The sequence below is a fragment of the Orcinus orca genome, chromosome 1 (genome assembly GCF_937001465.1).
Source record: "Orcinus orca chromosome 1, mOrcOrc1.1, whole genome shotgun sequence".
Classification (NCBI taxonomy): domain Eukaryota; kingdom Metazoa; phylum Chordata; class Mammalia; order Artiodactyla; family Delphinidae; genus Orcinus; species Orcinus orca.
Window position 1 is genome coordinate 136,778,348 of NC_064559.1, and position 16,994 is coordinate 136,795,341.

Here is a 16,994-nt window from a genome sequence, read left to right on the forward strand (position 1 = left end):
CATTACAACAAATGCTAAAGGAACTTCTCTAGGCAGGAAACACAAGAGAAGAAAAAGACCCACAAAAACAATTAAGAAAATGGTAATAGGAACACACATATCAATAATTACCTTGAATGTAAATGAATTAAATAGTCCAACCAAAAGACATAGACTGGCTGAATGGATACAGAAACAAGACCTGCATATATGCTGTCTACAAGAGACCCACTTCAGACCTAGGTCCACATACAGACTGAAACTGAGAGGATGGAAAAAGATATTCCATGCAAATGGAAATCAAAAGAAAGCTGGAATAGCAATTCTCACATCAGACAACACAGACCTTAAAATAAAGACTATCACAAGAGACAAAGAAAGACACTACATAATGATCAAGGGATCAATCCAAGGAGAAGATATAACAATTGTAAATATTTATGCACCCAACATAGGAACACCTCAATACATAAGGCAAATGCTAACAGCCATAAAAGGGAAATTGACAGTAACAAAATCATAGTAGGGGACTTTAATACCCCACTTTCGCCAATGGACAGATCATCCAAAATGAAAATAAATAAGGAAACACAATCTTTAAATGATACATTAAACAAGGTGGACCTAATTGATATTTATAGGATATACCATCCAAAAACAACAGAATACACTTTCTTCTCTTGTGCTTATGGAATATTCTCCAGGGTAGATCATACCTTGGGTCACAAATTAAGCCTTGACAAATTTAAGAATATTAAAATTGTATCAAGTATCTTTTCCAACCACAACGCTATAAGACTAGATATCGATTGCAGGAAAAAAATCTGTAAAAAATACAAACACATGGAGGCTAAACAATACACTACTAAATAACTAAGAGATCACTGAGGAAATCAAACAGGAAATCAAAAAATACCTACAAACAAGGGATAATGAAAACACGACAACCCAAAACCTGTGGGATGCAGCAAAAGCAGTTCTAAGAGGGAAGTTTATAGCAGTACACTCCTACGTCAAGAAACAAGAACCATCTCAAATAAACAACCTAACCTTACACCTAAAGCAATTAGAGAAAGAACAAAAGAAACCCCAAGTTAGCAGAAGGAAAGAAATCATAAAGATCATGTCAGAAATAAATGAAAAAGAAATGAAGTAAACGATAGCAAAGATCAGTAAAACTATAAGCTGGTTCTTTGAGAAGATAAACAAAATTGATAAACCATTAGCTAGACTCATCAAGAAAAAAAGGCAGAAGACTCAAATTAATAGAATTAGAAGTGAAAAAGGAAAAGTATCAACTGACACTGCAGAAATATGAAGGATCATGAGAGATTACTACAAGCAAATATATGCCAATAAAATGGACAACCTGTAAGAAATGGACAAATTATTAGAAAAACACAACCTTCTGAGACTGAACCAGGAAGAAACAGAAATATAAACAGTCCAATCACAAGCACTGAAATTGAAACTGTGATAAAAATCTTCCAACAAACAAAAGCCCAGGAGCAGATGGCTTCACAGGCAAATTCTATCAAACATTTAGAGAAGAGCTAACACCTATCCTTCTCAAACTCTTCTAAAATATAGCAGAGGGAGGAACACTCCCAAACTCATTCTACAAGGCCACCATCACCCTGATACCAAAACCAGACAATGATGTCACAAAAGAAGAAAACTACAGGCCAATATCACTGATGAACATAGGTGCAAAAATCCTCAACAAAATACTAGCAAACAGAATCCAACAGCACATTAAAAGGATCATACACCATGATCAAGTGGGGTTTATCCCAGGAATGCAAGGATTCCTCAATATATGCAAATCAATCAGTGTGATAAACCATATTAACAAATTGAAGGAGAAAAACCATGTGTTCATCTCAATAGATGCAGAAAAAGCTTTCGACAAAATTCAACACCCATTTATGGTAAAAAACCCTCCAGAAAGTAGGCATAGAGGGAACTTACCTCAACATAATAAAGGCCATATATGATAAACCCACAGCCAACATCGTTCTCAATGGTGAAAATCTGAAACAATTTCCTCGGGAAAGATCAGGAACAAGACAAGGGTGTCCACTCTCACCACTATTATTCAACATAATTTTGGAAGTTTTAGCCCCGGCAATGAGAGAAGAAAAAGAAATAAAAGGAATCCAAATCAGAAAAGAAGAAGTAAAGCTCTCACTGTTTGCAGATGACATGATACTATACATAGAGAATCCTAAAGATGCTACCAGAAAACTACTAGTGCTAATCAATGAATTTGGTAAAGTAGCAGGATACAAAACTAATGCACAGAAATCTCTTGCATTTCTATACACTAATGATGAAAAATCTGAAAGAGAAATTAACAAAACACTCCCATTTACCATTGCAACAAAAAGAATAAAATACCTAGGAATAAACCTTCCTAAGGAAACAAAAGACCTGTATGCAGAAAACTATAAGACACTGAGGAAAGAAATTAAAATGATACAAACAGCTGGAGAGATATACCATGTTCTTGGATTGGAAGAATCAACATTGTGAAAATGACTCTACTAACCAAAGCAATCTACAGATTCAGTGCAATCCCTATCAAATTACCAATGACATTTTTCACAGAATTAGAACAAAAAATTTTACAATTTGTATGGAAACACAAAAGACCCCGAATAGCCAAAGCAATCTTGAGAAGGAAAAATGGACCTGGAGGAATCAGGCTCCGGGACTTCAGACTATACTACAAAGCTACAGTAATCATGATACTATGGTACTGGCACAAAAACAGAAATATAGCTCAATGGAACAGGATAGAAAGCCCAGATATAAACCCACACACACATGGTCCCCTTATTTTTGACAAAGGAGGCAAGAAGATACAATGGAGAAAAGACAGCCTCTTCAATAAGTGGTGCTGGGAAAACTGGACAGGTACATGTAAAAGAATGAAATTAGAACACTCCCTAAGACCATACACAAAAATAAACTCAAAATGAATTAAAGACCTAAATGTAAGGCCAGACACTATCAAACTCTTAGAGGAAAACATAGGCAGAACACTCTATGATATAAATCACAGCAAGATCCTTTTTGACCCACCTCCTAGAGAAATGGAAATAAAAACAAAAATAAACAAATGGGACCTAATGAAACTTCAAAGTTTTTGCACAGCAAAGGAAACCATAAACAAGATGAATAGACAACCCTCAGAATGGGAGAAAATATTTGCAAATGAAGCAGCTGACAAAGGATTAATCTCCAAAATTTACAAGCAGCTCATGCAGCTCAAAATCAAAAAACGAAACAATCCATTCCAAAACTGGGCAGAAGACCTAAATAAACATTTCTCCAAAGAAGATATACAGACTGCCAACAAACACATGAAAGAATGCTCAACATCACTAATTATTAGAGAAATGCAAATCAAAACTACAGTGAGGTTATCACGTCACACCAGTCAGAATGGCCATCATCAAAAAGTCTAAAAATAATAAATGCTGGAGAGGGTGTGGAGAAAAGGGAACCTCTTGCACTGTTGGTGGGAATGTAAATTGATACAGCCACTATGAAGAACAGTATGGAGATTCCTTAAAAATCTAAAAAATGAACTACCATACGACCCAGCAATCCCACTACTGGGCATATACCCTGAGAAAACTGTAATTCAAAAAGAGTCATGTACCACAATGTTCACTGAAGCTCTATTTACAATAGCTAGGACATGGAAGCAACCTAAGTGTCCATCGACAGATGAATGGATAAAGAACATGTGGCACATATATACAATGGAATATTACTCAGCCATAAAAAGAACCGAAATTGAGTTATTTGTAGTGAGGTGGATGGACCTAGAGTCTATCATACAGAGTGAAGTAAGTCAGAAAGAGAAAAACAAATACTGTATGCTAACGCATATATATGGAATAAAAAAAAAATGTTCTGAAGAACCTAGGGGCAGGACAGGAATAAAGATGCAGGTGTAGAGAATGGACTTGAGGACACGGGGGGGGAAGGGTCAGTTGGGACGAAGTGGGAGAGTGGCATGGACATATATATACTATCAAATCTTAAATAGATAGCTATGGGAAGCAGCCGCATAGCATAGCGAGATCAGCTTGATGCTTTGTTACCACCTAGAGGGGTGGGATAGGGAGGGTGGGAGGGAGATGTAAGAGGGCGGAGATATGGGGATATATGTATATGTATAGTTGACTCACTTTTCACTTTGTTATAAAGCAGAAACTAACACACCACTGTAAAGCAGTTATACTCCAATAAAGATGTTAAAAAATAAATCTGGTCCCCCTCTTGGAAGTTTCTGAATTATCCTGGAAATAGACTGCAAAGCCAGACTGAAGGATGGCCCTAGTGAACCATGATGTATCATATTTTTTAAACTTATGTTATATTGTTATAGACAGACTCTTGCAAGTTACTTCACTCTTACTCCGAAAGGAAAACATAATTTTATGAAAGAGACTGGAAGATAAGAGGTGCTCCCCACTAAAATAATTTAACTGATGCATTTATCTTAGTTTGTGCAAATTTGCTGATATATATGTTTGACATTAATAAAGGTAATTTGTCAAGTTTATTTTATAACCAGTTGGTCATTTAAAAAATCATTGAGAAATGCAGTCTCCAACTTACAATGGTTCAACTTATGATTTTTTTACTTTATTGTGGTGCAAAAGCAATACACATTCAGTAGAAACCATACCTCAAATTTTGAATTTTGATCTTTTCCTGGGCTAGTGGTATGCAGTATGATACTCTCTGGTGATGCTGGCTATCGGCAACGAGCCGAACATAGCTTCTAGTCAACCACAGGATCATGAGGGTAAATAACCACTATACTCACAACCATTCTGTTTTCCACTTCTATACAGTATTTAATAAATTACATGACATATTCAACATTTTATTATACAATAGACTCTGTGTTAGATGATTTTGCCCAGCTAAAAACTAATGTAAGTGTTCTGAGCACGTGTAAGGCAGGCTAGGCTAAGCTATGATGTTCCGTAGGTGAGGTATAGTAAATGAATTTTCAACTTGAGATATTTTCAACTTACAATGGGCTGGAGGAAGATCTGTATTTTAAAACTACTTAAAGCTATTAAAACTATGTACAAATTCCTTAAAGGCACCAACACTCTCATAAAGATAGAAAATTTTAGTTAACAACCAAAAGCAAATATGCAGGCCGAAAAGAGATCTCTGAAAGTTAAATTAAAGGCTACTGATCATGTTCTTATTACTAATAAAAAGAAGTGCCTGTTCCCCCTGGATAAATTTCTTGTTTAACTAATTCTTGTGCTTGTCTGCCTTTAAGGATATTTGAAGTAGTTCTAAGCCCTTAAACTAAAAGCTAGTGGGAGGGAGATGATGGAGGAGCAAAAAATGGACCTAAGGAAGGGGTCTGAGGAAGATAGGACTTTATCCCTGATTTTGTTCTCCTGGCTTGTCCCACAGAGATCAGCTGCTCACTGATGACTTCCTAACATTTGACCTTTTCTTGCAGCATCTGGGATAAAAACCTCACTAAATTCATAAGTGTCAAGAAAAAAAGAAAAACAAAAGGAGCAAGGCACTTACAGAACGAATACTTTGTGAATACATTATGGAAGCCTTCTCAGTCTGAAATTCATTAGGTATGAACTCACATCCTTTTTCGTACAGTCCTGTTACTCTGTCGGATTTGCATGATTGGGTGACACAGCTTCCTCCTTGACACTTCTGTAGTACATTTTTACCAGTAATAGTTGACGGACATCTGAAAATATATTAAGGTTAGATGTTTAGGTGTAGGTGATATAATTTAGAAGTGTTGGACTCTGTGGTCAGGTTCTACAGATGGCTTTGTCTACGATTTCCTTTTATAATTCAAGAAATAAATACATCCCCTTAAATAGCAAAATTATTAAATTCTCATTAGAGTAATTTCTGTTTGCCAGAAAGTATCTGAGGGGTTCCCAAGATGATATCAGAATCTGTTTCTATGCAGCAAAAAACTAAGCTTACAGCTACTGTTAACAATTAATAAAGACCAAAGTCCTAAGGCACTTCCTAATCTAGTCCCTCATCCCTGGAAAATCAGGAGCCCTCTTTTGTTTACCTTAAAAATTTTGCTGAAATTTTTTGTTTGTTTGTTTTTATGTAACTAGTTTACATCATACAGTTTTTGCATAGTTCTTGTGTGTTCATAGGTATATTAGATTTTTCTTTACACACATGACTTTTGTCACTATTATAAATGGAGTACTTTTCACCCACATCTTATTTTATGAGTATATAAATAATATATGACCACTATAGGAAATTTTGAAAATAGCAAAAAAGTATAAAGAAGAAAAAAAAATCATGTCCCACTGTCAGAGATAAACTACTGCTAGCATATTGAAGCATTTCCTTCTCTATGTATAAGCATAACATTCTACGTATAGCTTTGCTTCTCGATCTTAAAAAACTTAGTATTTTAGTACATTTAAATTGTGTTGTTATAATTCACATTATTCTTTCAAAATGTGATTTTAATAATTTCATATTTTGATACTACAACATGAATTTAGCCTAATTTACTTCATTTTGTTCCCCCCCCCAAAATTTTTCAGTGCTAAAAGTAAAACTTCCATGAATAAATAAAATGTCACATAAAATTTTGACTCTGTTTCCAAGTTTGCTGCATGACTGACTCCCAGAATAAATGCTCAGACCCAGAAGTTTGAACATTTTAAAGCCTGTTGATAGAGCTCATTCTATCATTTCCTTTAAAATGGATTGTTAAACATGAAATTACTGGAGCAAGAAATAGAAAAAATTTTAGAGGTTTGATATGTGTCACCAAATTGCTTTCCAGAAAAGTTATGCTGGTTTATTCCTCTAATAACCATCTATGGGAGCACTCATCCCACTGACAGTCACTTACTAGGCAATAAATGATTCTCATATTTGTCAAATTTGCACCTCTTTGATTACTAGTAAGTCTGAACAGTTTTACATTTTTACTGGCCATTTTTATTTCTTCCTTTGTAAATTATTCTTCTCCTGCGTCTATTTTTCTATTAGGGTGTTATTGTTTTCCTACTGGTTTTCAAAAGTTCTTTATGTGTTATAATACTAAGTTTTTAAAAGCCTGTTTTTTTAAATTTTTGCAAATATATTTTTCTGTTTCTTATTTTTTAATTTAGTTTATGTTTGACTTATATGCAACAAAATTTTTAATTTATATGTAGCCAAATTTATTATTCTTTTAGTTATGTCTTTTTCCAATTCTTGAATGTATAGAAAGACCTTCACCATAGAGAAGTTTGATATGTATTAATGTTCTTCTAGTTTTCATTATGGTTTTATTTTTTATATTTAATGGGTCTATCCAATTGAAAGAGAGTCTGTTAATTTTTCCCCCCACGTAGTTAAAAATTGTCCTGACATCTTAAGAAATATTGTCTTTCCTTGTAGATTTATAATTCTAGCTGTATTAAATAGTAAATTATTGTGTAAGTGTCTGTCAGTTCACATTGTTTTAATTAACTTAGCTTTATTGTATATTTAAAATTCAATGAGAAAAATTTCCTTTATACCTATTCTTTTTCAAAAATGTTCTCGGGTACTATCTACTGAATAAACTCTGGGACTTTAAAATGAGGTAAAAATAGAAGTACTTTTGATTAGAGTTTTATAAAACCTATATATTAATTGGGGTTGGATTTACATATTCCATGAATTGAAAATCTCTCATTTAATCTTGATTTTCTTTTAAATTCTTTAGAAGGATTTTATGCTATGGTTTTCTTCAAATATAACTTTAACATTTCTTAGAGTTTTCTTCAAATATCTCTGGTTACCTTATTGACTTCCCTTATCAATTTTAATTTCTATTTTTTCCCTGAGGCTTTCTAAGTAGACCACATATCGTCTGCCTAGAAGCAATTTTCTCTCTCCCTTTCTAGTAGCCCCCCCTCTTTTAACCTCCCTAACATGTTATTGCATTGGCTACAACTTTCTAAACAAGATTAGATAACTGCTAACAGTGCCCACTCTTATCTCATTCCTGGGAATGTCTAATGATTCCCTATTAAATATGAGGTAGGCAGTTGGCTTTCAATTGATGTTCTGCATCATATTAAGGAAGCCTTCTATTGTAGGCAGTACTGTCATTTTTGTAATTGTTTCCAGGCCTTAAGAGTAATTTAAAAAAATTGGTAGATAAGCAATAAATGCTATTTGTATGTTATAATAAGATTTATTGTTAAGAGGACATGGTAATCATGTCAGTTTTGCAAATGTTATCTGTGGAAGGATGAACATGCTGTATATGTGGATATTTCTGGAATATCCCTAGGAAGGAATAGGTACTAGTCAGCTTTTCTCTCAAGGGGATATACAGTGTCTGTCTGGAAGCTTAGCAAGAAGTGGGAAAGGCAGATGTCAGGGCTGAATGGCATCCGTGGGCTGAGATTTGAGAGGTCCATCCAACATATGATCACGTCAGGAGTGGTCTCTGAGGTGCGGAGGGAACAAGCCAATCATATAGACTGTGTACGGCTCTGGGAGGCACTTAGTGTCTTTTTATACCTAAAGTGACATAAGAGTGAGGGAAAATGTCATGGTAGTGGACCAAGCTGACAGAGTTTGAATGTAATAAAGAAAGGGGAAAATGGAGAGCAGTAATGCTCCTGTGGGAGAAAGGGGAAGCCAAGGCTGAGCTCTGAGCCCAGTGCAGCTTCCCTTGGAAACTGTGCTGAATAAAGACAGTAACCAAACCAAAGCTGAGTGCGTCTCCTTAAACAGCCATCAGGGGAGTCGAACTGGAAGCAAGAGTGAAGAGGCGTGTTGTGCCAGCTCTAGTCTTTAAAAAGAGGTGGTGGTTTTTAACTGAGGCATAAATGTGCAAGCTTATCAAATTCCTTTTCAGAATCTGTTGGAATAATCATTTAATTTTCTTCTTTTACTTGATATACTATATTAATTACTTACCTAATATCATAGCATTTTCAGACTTCTGGAAGACATCCTTCTTGACCTTAGTGTGTTTGTTATTCCCTTAATTATGCCAGGTGTAACTTACTATCCTTTTATTTAAAACCTTTTTAGAAAGCTGTATCTACAGAATTCTTTTTCATGCCATCTGTCAGGTTTTAGTATCTGAATTATGCTAGCTCTCTAAAATAAATTGGGAAGTTCCCTTTTACATTTGTACTAAAGCAGTTTGTTCCCTGAAACTTTTGATTGCAAGAACTCACCTGTAAAATCACAGCAGCAGAGGTACTTTCTAAGTGTTCAGTTTGCTTCCTATTGACACCATACAAGGTTTTATTCAAATTGGGAGAAGTTTTCTGTTTTGTTTTAATATTTGGACTGTCTTCCAGCTAAATTCCACAGTCTCTCACAGGCCCATTCAAACTGACATAGTTCACACAGATAGTATTCTACCATCAAGGCACTGAAGCTTTGTTTATGTCACTGATTGTGATACAGGAAGATGGAGATACTGAACGTAGCACCTGTGGATTTCTTCTAGTTGTACACACACACACAAAGAGGCAAATGATTTGTAGCTGCAGAGTAGAGAATTCAACTAATTAAGACACTTGTAAAGTGAACAAAAGTAGTAGTTTTATGGGAATCTGAAAAAGACGGCACTAAGAGTGAGAGATAGAAAATAAGACAAAAGACTGACATTTTTAAAGTAATCAATTCAAGACAAAATTGTTTGCAATTTAAAATAGTTTGTGAAAAGTTAATCAAAATATACATACATTACTGGTTTTTTTCTTTTATTGGATAAGTAGAATTTCTGGTCATTATCGTACTCGTTAAATACTCCCCATCGTAGATGAGCCCATTCATGGACAAATACCCTTCCTGTGAAAAAGTATTTTAAACACCTGATTACAATAAGAATGGTAAAATTACCCTCTTAAACTAAGAGAAAGTAATTCTTCTGAATGCTATTATGCTTTGCTATGTTTTTTTTTTTTTTTGATTAAAGTTTCGATTTCCTTAGAAGGAACAATCTGATACGACAATTGCACATTTCTGTAAAATATGACTGTTTATTTTGGATTATCAAGTGTCAATTAGGCACCTAGTAAGTGCAAGGCAGCTATTCATACAATGATAAAACAATTGCCCTGTCCTCACATAGCTCATGGTCTAGCAGATGACACACATCATTTTAGATAACTATAATCCTTAGGGGTGCAAGTGTAATGATGGAGGTCAGCACAGGCTGACCTATAGGGCAGCCAGGGCAGCACCCCCAATAGGTCCTTCTCCCTAATGACTCATATGTGGACAAACCTCAAGCCCGGCCTACTCCACATCTGCCTTTTTCTTCTTTGACCTATTCTCATCTTTCCAGTCTCATTGCCAGTTACTTCTGAACTACTGCAACACTCACTCAACTGGCCTCCATGTCCCCAGTCTTCAATGACTCAGCTATGGTGCTCAGCGTTAAGTCCAACTTTTCAATATGCCTACAAGGTCCCTGATGATTCAGGCCCTATTCCTCTCTGCAGCCATATTTCTTGCTCTTCTCCACCCACTTCCAAAACTCCATAATGACAATGGATTCTTGAACTCCTTTTACTTTCTAGAGCCGCGTCATGCTCTTGCTCATCTCTGGTCGTTTTTACATATTTTTCCTTGGTTTGGAATACTCTCTCCCTATCTCTGACTGAATAACTCCTACTCTTCTTTCAAAATTAGGCTTATATCCACCTAGAAGGCTTCTCTGACATCCTCAAACTGGTCCAGGTACCCCTCCTTATCACTTTCATTATATTCCATTATGGCGTTTATCATGTTATATTGTCATTGCTTCTTACTTGCCAGTCTCTCACTACAGACTCTTGTCTCCATGAGAACAGGTACCATGACTTCTTCACTGACATGTCTGGGCACATACTGTCTAGAACTTAATAGATACTTAGTATTTGTTAAATTTGGATGAATGTTAGTGACTTATGTACAGCTCAGTTTTTCTGGAATGTAAATTCCCAGGTAGGCTGAATTTGGAAGGTTAAGTGAGGAGGTGCATGTTAAGTAACCCTAGTATCTCACATTAAGGATTTTAGATTGTTCTCAGTGCTAGGGAACAACTGATGGCCTCTTAAAGGGAAGGGAAGATTGTGAAGTAGCAGGCGTGGAGTCACAGTACAGAAAGGAGAGAGTATAAAGGAATGACATTGTATATGGTGACCTTGATGGCTGGAGTGGGCCCAGGAGTGGGTTGGAGCAGCTAAGTAAATCAGTTCAACACATATTTATTGAGCTATACATTGGCAATTTTCTGTTCGTGTTATGGAGGTGTTGTAAAAGAACAACAAAGAGGTGTGTTTGTTGGACACTTCTTTCTGAGAAGGTCTGTAAAAGTGCTCTAGGGTATTTGGGAGTGGGGCATGCAGACACCAAGTGCTATTTTGTTTGCTTGTTTGTTTTCTCTGCCTTGCCTATTTAAATGAAGAAAATCAAATTTGTTCTAATCTTTTCAAAATGGTAAAGAAACCTAGTACAAGTTATTAGTTAACCTAATTAGTTAATACTAATCACACTTGATTATACTTGGAAAGTACATATTATATATACTCCATTGCTGGTTTCTTTTAATCTTTTCTCCAAAGATTGCTCTATTTGGTTCATATGGGAATGCTAAATATTTTGTGAAGGAAAATTTGGTTTTTTCTTTAGTCACATATTTTTGAGAGCTGAACAGCAAGGATATTCTGTCTGATACTCAAAGTGAGGTCCAAGGTCAGGCAGTATCAGCATCACCTGGGAGCTTGTTAAAATGCAGATTCTTGGGTCCTACCCCACACCTACTGAATCAGAATCATTTTAACAATCCGTTTATAGTATGAACGCACATTGAAGTCTGAAAACGTTATGCATGTCTGCCATCTGGTAGCCACTACCTGAATTGCAGGCAGGAGGTTTAATTTGTTCAGGTGTCTCCCCACAGAGCAATAGAAACCCAACATTGCATATTAAACTATTTTAGAGTTATTATCTGATACTAATATTAAAATTAAAAATATTATATTTACACACATATATATGCAGAATATGAAGAAAATAAATTTCTAACTGAGAAATGAACTATTTGGAATCTGTTTTACATGAAAGAAACATACTATAATAGTCTATTTTATGTTCTTACTCAGAAAGATAATGCTATTGTTGATCCATTTGCAACGTAAAATTATTAAGTTATGAGAAATATAACAGAATATTTCATCTCTACCCATACCTTGTGGTCCATATTGAAGCAACTTTTTTCCTGCTAGGAACCCAGGAGTCAGATAAATTTTATTACCCTTTTCTCCACAGCCTCCCATATGCTCAGTATAGGGTCCGTCGTTACCTGTTGGATTAGGTTCAGCAACCAGAACATCAGCCTGAAATTTAAGAAAAGGTTTCGTCATTACAAAATTTCAGCAAATGAATTGACCTTACTTCACACCAGCATGTTCTGAAACAATTTTATTCGATTCTAGAATATTTTGAAGAAAAAAATCTGAGTCACAAAAGAAAGCCAAATTTGAAAAAAGAACTTGATATTCTCACATTTTTGTAGGTCTCAAGTTTGGGTTTCACATATTCAGGTTTTGTGTTCCAATTTTGAGGAATCAAAATGGCAACATTTTTGAAATAGAATCTTTTTTCTGTAGCTTCAAACAGATATGGAGATGCCTCGGTCACCATATCCTGGTTGGGGGAGGGGGGAACAGAAACAAGAGCATTTAATGACAGAAAAAAAGATGAAATTACCAATTATTCAAATTTACATCTGTATCTCACATTTCCAAAAACTAGCTATTTATCAAGCTTGGAAGAGGAGATTATTTTGTTAATAATAATAGCTAGCCTTTTTTGAGATTTTTTACCACATGCTCTGTGTCACAGTGTAATGGTTGACAGTGAAGACTCCAGAAGCAGACACTAATCCCAGCTGCACCACTTATGGTGGGACATCAGAAATTTCCTTGAAGGAGTTCCCTGGCAGTCCAGTGGTTAGGACTTGGCGCTTTCACAGCTGGGGCCTGGGTTCAATCCCTGGTTGGGAAACTAGAATCCCACAAGCCTCGTGGCGTGGCCAAAAAAAAAAGAAAGAAAAGAAATTTCCTTCAGCCCTCCTGAGCCTCAGTTTCCCCATTTATAAAATGGAAAATATTACAGTGACCAGCTCATAAGGTTGTTGTGAGGATCAAATGAAGTCAAGAAAGCATTTGGAACCATGTCTACTTAGCACAAGTGCTTATCAAATATTAGCTCTTAGTTTCATTTTATATGATCCTTTGAGGATCAGTGAACCTTTAAGGGAGAAACTGAGAACTAGAGAGTATTATAGTCTCAATATCTCACACCAAGTAGTAGTGGAGAGAAACTCAAATTAAAATGAATACAACTTCAACACCTGCTGACTCCTGTAATAATTTGGGGGCTAACTAAATGTTATGATAGTATCTGTTTTTAGTATAGCACTAAGTGTTAGATATAAGGAAGTGGCATAAGTATATAATCTCTTTTCAAATTATGCCTAAATTTATTTCTCTAAAACAAAAGAGCTGTAGCATTAAATTATAAATGCCTCTGCAGATTCCCTGAGATGCATCATGACAAGATAGTATTGATAGAAAGGGTATTACAAGATATTTATTATAGAAAGGGAAATTGAGTCTATTAGGGCTGAAAATCATTGAGAAACACAAAAGTGAGTGTAGACAGAGGGAAGAAGAGGACTGAAGACTGAGCTCCAGGAGCCCCAGTATTCAGAAGTGGGAAGAGGAAGAGCCAGCAAAGGAAACTGAGAAGGAGCAGCTGGTGCACGGGAAGGAAATCAGAAGGCATAGCGTGAGAGTGTTTCAGGAAGGAGAGAGTGATCATCCGAGTTGAATGCTGCTGAGCAGTCAAGGAAGATGAGGACTCAGAACTGAGCAATGAATTTGGCAACCTGAGTAAACCATTTTGTGCAGTGACGACAACAGCTCCATATGAGTGAATTCAAGAGGGTGGGAGGTGAGGAAGCAGAGGCAGTGAAAACAGACAGCGGGTCAAGAAGTTTTCCTACAAATTAAAAGGGAATTGAGAAATGCAGCAGTAGATGAAGGAAGACTGCAGGGCAAGGGAGTTTGTTTGCTTTTTTAATGGGAACTATTATATGTATATGCTAATGGAAAAAAAAAAAAAAACCTGATAATGCAAGAGAAAAAAGGGATCATTGCTGGAGGAAAGTCCTTGCTGGAATAGACCAGAGTGACTAGGCTCCGATGTCTAGGAGGTTGGTCTTAGGAGCAGAAACAGTTCATCACTGTATGGGGAAATAGTACTTGGGTACTGATGCAGGGGTGAATCCTGCTCTGTTACTTGCTAATGGGTTAAACTTGAGGAATTTATTTTGTCTCCCTGAGCTTCAGTTTCCAACCTTTCACATGGTGATAATAATGGTTGCCTTGCTAGTTTTATAAAAGCTCTCCAAATGATTTGCATCTCCTTCCAAAAAAAGCCAGATTTTAAACAATTGCTAGGAGAATTTAACATTTTATAATTTTTTAAAATAAAAATACTGAGCCAATGTCACCAGAAAGCTGAAAAGTAGGTATAAAACTTCCTATGTTAGAGTATTATATTACAATTTGACTTGTGAAATGTAAATTTTCAGTGTCTCCTAGGAAGACGACTAAGCAGCATGAAATGTCTTCTATGTTTTAACAGAAACATTAATAATGAATCTTTGCTTTGGCATCTGTTCCATATTTTGAGAAAGTGACCTCATATCCAAAAAGACACTTAATCTTTTGAGGTTTGAAGAATGTTGAGGATGAAGTTTATAGGATGGGCTGGTAATTCCTTAAGGATAGGGATAGTATATTGTTCACCACTGGATTCCTGGTACCTGACATAATGTAAATGCTCTGTAAATATTTGTTGGACTAAGGAACAAATGAATGAGTGAAGAGGTTATAATGAGGGGCAAACTCTCCAGGAGCACCAAGACCAAAGATACCTGGGCTCCCATACATTGAGGAGGCCCCAAACGACTCCTGTTGTTTATCTTTCTTGTGTGGTGTGTGTGTGTGTGAGAGAGAGAAACAGCGCTTCTCCCTGATTCTCACTCCCTCATCTTAGGACCTGTGCTCCCACTGCTTATGCAATACTGATGAGAGTGTAGTCTCCCTGGATGGAACTGCTGCAGCGCCACCTGCCGGTATTGCAGGTGGAGAGACGCTCGGACTGCCCTGCTGAAGCAAGTACAATATTTAAGAGCTGACTTAGAGGCTTCTGCTCACACAAGGACACCCGGGGGAGAGTCTCCCCAGAAAGCAGAGACTGAGGGATGACCAGGAAAGTGGCAAAACCCACAGTGAGGTCCCTCGACTGCGGGTCTGGAGCATCAAATAGGAACTCACTTTTATTAACTACTCAGTTAGGGACTCTGAGCACACTATTGCCCTTAAAAGTGCTCCTGTGACAAAGAAACGTGGAAACCAACCTCTGTCATACCCAACTCACTTAGGGCTCATAACAAAAAACCAATTTAATAATTGTAAGGAGAAGTATATTTCTCAGGAGGAACCCCCCAAAGAGAGTGAGGTGAAAGTCCTTTTGCTTTTGCTCTAAAGCACCATACAAATACAAATTACCACTGTCCTTAGAGATGCTAATGTGCTCCTTCCCACATGTCCCTGAGCACCACTGACTGTCCAGCCGGAGACAGAAACATACTGGTCACATTTTCCTCCAACACTTTCCTGGTCTCTTGCTCCAAGTGGCTATTTCATTTTTTTCTGATGCCATTCCTAAGTTTAGAAGCAATCAAAGACTCACCCAAGTTTTCTGATTGTTAAGAAATTTCAGAAGGCATGAATTTCCCTTTCACTGATGGCAGTAATATCTGATGGTCTTCTGGTTTAAGCAGGTGAACTTCCTCTCCCCCTCAACTGCTGTACTTCTCCAGCCCCAAACTCCTCTTCGTGGTAGAGATGGTTCTCTCCCCAAACTCCATCTTTCTGGGTTTGCTCCTGTTCAGAGCAAGGAACCTTTCGAGGAGACCCTTGGGGCCCTTGCCCTATTAACTTCTGAGCTCACACTCAGGAACTTTGCCCAGAAACAAGTCTCAGTCCCTTTGGCTTGGTGAGGAATGATGAGCTCTTTCTATCTAGGATTAAAAGTAGACCTGGGGACTGATGATTTGCTTACCATTTATTGAGCTCTTACTGTGTACCAGGCACTCTGCATGCATTTTTAAAGTTTTTCTAAGTTTTTTTTTAAAGTTTTTCTAAGTTTTTGAGATAATTTTAGACTTAACAGATAACATGCAAAAAATGTACAGAGTTCCCATATACCTTTCACCTAGCTTCCCTTTTATGCATGCATTGTTAATCCTCACAAAGCCCTGTGAGAAAGATACTTATTATTATCCCCATTTTATAGACCAGTACTTCTGTTCATTATGCAGTACCACCTCTGTGTGTGCTACAGCCGCTTTCCAGGGTGGTCTTTTATAAGACATTTCCCTCATATTCTTTGCTGTTTGCTGTTGTACAAAACCTCTCTAATCCCTCTATCTTACAACAGTTAGGTGCCTCTGTCTGGACAGGAAGAGTCCTCTTCCCTAATTTTTCCTTCCCCTACAGAAAAAGCAACAAGTGAAGTGAGGCTGCTCAGCAGCCCCAAGAGGACACTTTGCATTGGGGCTGGGAAAATGCAGGGTTTCCTCACACTGTAAGGGTCGGGCTTGTTCTTAAGTTAGAGATTTGCATCTTGGACTCCTATATTAGAATTGCAGAGAAGCAGGTTACAATTAGGAGGATAAAAGGAGACTCTGATAGAGCCAGTGGTAAAATCAGGCAAAGGAATTACCCTCTGCGCATCTCACAATATCTGCCAAATGTAGTTGACTCTGCCTTGGTTGCAGAACTAAATAATTTTCAATGAAATCATTTATTAAGTGCCAACAATATATCAAGCTCTGAATTATGTGCATTGCATTTATTATCTCATCTCTCGGAAGGATCATAATG

The 16,994-nt window shown here is 36.8% G+C and overlaps 1 protein-coding gene across 2 annotated transcripts in view; it reads right to left on the minus strand.

Moving 5' to 3' along the window:
- CLCA1 (chloride channel accessory 1) overlaps nt 1–16,994 on the minus strand; it is a 41,649-nt gene that overhangs the window by 19,383 nt on the left and 5,272 nt on the right. For both annotated transcript variants that reach the window (XM_004262984.4, XM_049708086.1), the window contains 4 exons: nt 12,538–12,678; nt 12,221–12,368; nt 9,729–9,834; nt 5,566–5,743 (listed from right to left, as the gene is read on the minus strand). In XM_004262984.4, coding sequence (XP_004263032.2) covers nt 5,566–5,743; nt 9,729–9,834; nt 12,221–12,368; nt 12,538–12,678 — 573 coding nt within the window. The remainder of the gene's footprint in view (nt 1–5,565; nt 5,744–9,728; nt 9,835–12,220; nt 12,369–12,537; nt 12,679–16,994) is intronic.